Source organism: Beta vulgaris, chromosome 2 (genome assembly GCF_026745355.1).
Source record: "Beta vulgaris subsp. vulgaris cultivar EL10 chromosome 2, EL10.2, whole genome shotgun sequence".
Classification (NCBI taxonomy): domain Eukaryota; kingdom Viridiplantae; phylum Streptophyta; class Magnoliopsida; order Caryophyllales; family Amaranthaceae; genus Beta; species Beta vulgaris.
Genome location: NC_079203.1, coordinates 46,950,246 through 46,955,434, shown reverse-complemented (window position 1 = coordinate 46,955,434; position 5,189 = coordinate 46,950,246). Strand labels below are relative to the sequence as shown.

General features: G+C 35.9%; 1 protein-coding gene across 1 annotated transcript; it reads left to right on the top strand.

Annotated features, from left to right (window-relative positions):
* The first annotated feature begins 2,422 nt into the window (after window positions 1-2,422).
* Window positions 2,423-5,189, top strand: LOC104884517 (glycine-rich cell wall structural protein). The gene is made up of 2 exons (XM_048639883.2): window positions 2,423-2,815; window positions 3,098-5,189. Exons 1-2 carry the CDS (start codon window positions 2,683-2,685, stop codon window positions 4,219-4,221), a joined length of 1,257 nt encoding a protein of 418 aa, XP_048495840.1. The 5' UTR covers window positions 2,423-2,682; the 3' UTR covers window positions 4,222-5,189.

Genomic DNA, 5,189 nt, shown 5'->3' with positions numbered 1-5,189 from the left:
CCACAGAAAATTTATCACCTTAAACTACTTGTTCCACAAGTGTTCAGATCTGTTTAGGGGGTATCAAGTATTAATCATATAAAACGACAAAGTTTTGTTTTTTAAAGAACAGTTGTTCGTAAACATGAATTAGTCAATTATCAATTAGTTGGTTATCATATAAATTTGCACATTTTATTAAATCTCGTGTATTTGGGGGCCTTTTTAATATTTGCCCCGGGCCTAATAGTATTCAGAAACGACCCTGAGCTAAGCTAGTCAGCTACCTTATAGTTTTAGCTTCTATCTTATCAATTTTTAATTTATTTTAAACTAAGATTGTCAAAATTTCGGATAGATAAAATAACTTGAATTTTTACGATTTATTTTCTAATTTAGTTTGGGGGTTACTAAACGCAGCCTCACTTTACTAACGCAACCCATATAACCCTTATAATCATATTCTTTCTAATTGTTAGAGGAAAAAAACTTCAAAGAAAACCTAATTCACACATTTTAATCTGATATTCAATGGACGATAATTTTGACTCAAGCGAATTTCAAACTGATGTATGTTGTTCATTTTTTTTGTCGTTATGCGTTGTCGGACGATTATTATGCATCGATTTGCCTTATTTCATGCAATCTACATGAAACAGAAAAGACTGTTTCGTTCAATCTGCACAAAACAGTTTATTCTGTTTCATGTAGATTGCACGAAACAGTTTATTCTGTTTCATGCAGATTGCACGAAACAGTCTACTTTGTTTCGTGCATATTGCACGAAACAGTAAATTCGAATCTTCGATAACTTTTGCAGTTTTCTTCCAAATTGTAACTTGCAATTTGATGTTTTGAAACCACGAGAAATCACTTAATTTGCTGCGTTGTTATGGAGAAATCACTCGAAAATAAAGGAATTCTTAGAAATTAAATTGGTACAACCCTAGTCAAAAAGCCAGAGAAATGGTAAAGGGAGAAAGTAGGCAGAAATTGATAGACGTATTTTAGGTATTTTACTGGGTTGCTTAGTAAAGTGAGGTTGTATTTAGCAATCATGTTTAGTTTTGTTTCAGCGGCAATCTTGACTCTTGAGGGTAAGGCAATACGAAGTTTCGATCACGATGATTATTATTGAAATATATGGTGATCTGTGTTACGTTATAAATATTTTATTTTGGGTGCGTGAGATTACATATATATAATACTGTATTAATTAATTAAGAATGCATCTAAAGTTACACGATGGTTATATATATTATTAATAAATGGATAAGATCTTGAGCTGAGTAAAATACAAAATCAGCAATGACTCGACTATTCAGATTGACCCTATTATATTTGTAACTTATAAAGCTAAGACAAAAACAGCTGACAATATCAAAAGATAAGTACGTAGTATTATTTTGATTGTATCTTCTTAGTTCTTATTAGTATTAATTAAAAAATGTTTAGAACTGCATGGCACGAGAAGATTTCTAAAAGTGACTAGACTGCGACATGGAGATCAACATTTATCCAAGTTTTGTATTGTGAAGAAAATATATGTTTATATTGCATACTATAAGTTTGTAACACAAAATACTGTCACATAACTCATTTATACTATCCAGCAAGATTTGGCCTAATGGTAAAAATTTGGCCTCATGACTTTAAAATCAGGGGTGAAGCCAGAACACATAAGCTAGGGGGGGCGATATAAGCTACGGGGGCCAATAATATAACTAATCTCAAGTTCGGAGGGCTGAGATTTTCACCACTTTTCTATAGAAATTTGACAAGGGGAGGGGGGCCATGGCCCCTGTCAAAACCCCCTGGCTTCGCCCCTGTTTAAAATCATGGGATAAAAATTTTGGGGTAAGGTTTTCCTTATTACCCCCCTCCTTTCAAGGAGTCTGGCCTGCAAACCTGACTGATTATACCTGTATGAGGTATCAGTTCAGTAGGGTCTTTTATCTTACCCATTTTTTTTAAAAAAAAAACTCATTTATACAGATTATATGTAACATGTGATGATAATATATAGATAAGTTGATAACTATTTATTACAGTTTTCAGTCAAAGGAAACTAAACTAAACAAACTCTCCACATATGTTGCTCATAACAACACTTGTAAACCATATCATGAACATGAAGACTCTATTTCGATAAATTTATTTCCCTTTAGTCTTTGTGCTTCTCTTAAGAATTAGTTTTCCCTTATTGTTCAAAGATAAAAATAGTAGTTTCCCTTATAATGCTCCCCATAATTAAGTCTTATTTTCTGTAAAATCAACCAAGTGTTACTAGATTGGAAAATATTCAGTTACATCTTTGTGAACTAAATTTGATATAGTGTCTTAACCATGCATTAATTTTTGGAAATCTTCCGCAAATTGACATATGGTTCAAAATCATTCAGTGTCATCTTCCTAATCCTCTTTAAATACTCCACCTCGTTGTTCTTCATCTCACCAAAACACACTTGTTTCTAAGTTCTTAGCTTATTATCATCTCGATAATAAATTAAAAAGAAAAAAAGTAGAAAAAAAAAGTAAAAGAAAAAATATATCATCCTACAACTCTTTCTATCGCAGCTAATCTCTTTAAATAAGGTCTAATGGAGTCATACATTCTACAAATTATCGCTATCCTTTACGTAAGCACATTAACTTTTTTTTCTTTATAAAGAGAACAATATAATTATTTTATTCTTTCCTTGAATGATTGATGTTAAATCTTCTTGTTTTTTTTCTGTTTTGATTTTATTAAATATGCAGATAGCAATAACATCTATCGAAGCCACTTTTCTTTTCCCTATAGGAGGTGCATTTCATGGTGACGCGCAAAAGAAAGGTAAAAGTTATTCAAAAAGTACTTGTAGTTTCTTTCATACCAATTTCCACTCCTCAGTTCAATGAGTTCCTTTCTCATTTAGCTGGCTTTAGTGTTATAGGACACTCATGAAATTAGTAAAGATGATAATAATCAAGTTCAATTCATTGCAATATAAAGGGCATGAAGGAATTAGTTGGATAATAAGTTCAACAATGTTATTAATTTGATAACAACTTTATTTAAATTTACATAATTGTGTTCTCACTTTTGACTCAAATCTTTGACATGTCAAACATCAAGCCGCAGCACAATTGGGGGGTAATCTTAACTTTAATAAACAACTAGGAGGTTCTGGAGGATTAAATTTAGGTGGAAGCAAGGAAGTTTCAGCTTCAGGTCAAGCATCGGGTTCAGGCCAAGCATCCGGTGAAGGCCAAGCATCTGGTGGAGGCCAAGCATCGGGTTCAGGGGAAGCATCAGGTTCAGGCCAAGTATCGGGTTCAGGGAAAGCTTCAGGTTCAGCCCAAGCATCGGGTCAAGCATCTGGCAAGGGCCAAGGACAATTAGGGGGTAATGCTAACTTTAATCATCATCTTGGAGGTTTTGGAGGATTCCATTTTGGTGGAAGTCACGAACTTTCGGGTGGAGCCCAAGGATCAGCTTCAGGTGGAGCCCAAGGATCAGCTTCAGGTGGAGCACAAGGGTCAGCTTCAGGTGGTGCCCAAGGATCAGCTTCAGGTGGTGCACAAGGATCAGCTTCGGGAAAAGCATCTGGTTCAGGCCAAGCATCTGGTTCAGCCCAAGGTTCCGGACAAGGTTCAGGCCAAGCATCAGGTTCAGGTCAAGCATCCGGCCAAGCATCTGGCCAAGCATCCGGCCAAGCATCTGGCCAAGCATCCGGCAAGGGCCAAGGAGAATTAGGGGGTAATGCTAACTTTAAACATCATCTTGGAGCTTCTGGAGGATTCCACTTTGGTGGAAGTCATGAACTTTCGGCTGGAGCCCAAGGATCAGCTTCAGGTGGAGCCCAAGGATCAGCTTCAGGTGGAGCCCAAGGATCAGCTTCAGGTGGTGCACAAGGATCAGCTTTGGGAAAAGCATCTGGTTCAGGCCAAGCATCCGGTTCAGCCCAAGGTTCAGGTCAAGCATCTGGCCAAGCATCCGGCAAGGGCCAAGGACAATTAGGGGGTAATGCTAACTTTAAACATCATCTTGGAGCTTCTGGAGGATTCCACTTTGGTGGAAGTCATGAACTTTCTGGTGGAGCCCAAGGATCTGCTTCGGGCCAAGCATCTGGTGCAGCCCAAGGTTCAGGCCAAGCATCTGGTTCAGCCCAAGGGTCTGGTCAAGGTGAAGCACAAATGAGTAAAACTTTTGGTAAACGAGTTGGAGGCTTTGGAGGTTATGATGGTGGTGAAAAATAAGAAAAACCTCAAAGTTGCAAGATGAGTTAAAACTATAGCCATCGTGCACGATGCCAATAAAATGAGTCCATCATCAAGGAGAGTCGTAGTGAGTTGATGTATACAACTCTCACTTCCCTTGTTTTCTTTATGAATGAATATGTATTTTCCTTGTAACTTTGATCATCATGCTATGATCATTCTTAGCTTCCAAGATGGCCGATGCTTCAAATCTAATAAGTGTATGTTGGCTAGTTTAATTATTAATGAAAATCGTTTTATGCTTGTTTCAGATTTTTTTTTTTTTTTTTTTGCATTTTAAGGTTTACTCCCTCCTTCCCAGTAATATTCTTTACAATATTTTTTCTTTCATCGTCATGTACTATTTTTGTAGTTTTTCACTTCCATTCTAATGGCACATCAATATTTTTTAATCTCTCTTTCCCACTACCAAAAATTTCAGGATTTTATTCACTTTCTCATCCAAAACAAAGAGTACACAACTTTGGAATCCAAATCTACGACTCACATGCCAGTTGTGTGTCACTTCATGTTATTGGTTACACTAGTAGAATAAATGCTATTTGCTGCGGTTAAAAAGTGCCCTATTGCTGCGATTTTGGGCGCGCAACAATTAAGGGGGCAGCAATAGGTATTAATTATATTGCTGCGGTTTTAAACCGCAGCAATATCTCAACATATTGCTGCGGTTTCTAGCACAAAACCGCAGCAATATTATTATTTTATATCAGAAAAAATCCGGTATATTGCTGCGGTTTCTATCCAAAACCGCAGCAATATGGCCTGATACAGACAAAATTTTTTTTTTTTTTTTTTTGCATTTGCTAATTAAATTTGAAATATTAAAACCAAATAACTAACATATTCTCAATTAAATTCAGACAAACTGAAGATAAAATGTTCATTAATATATAAAGATGAAAAATCTAATTACATCAATATTACAAAAGAATAAACTGTAAAATAGA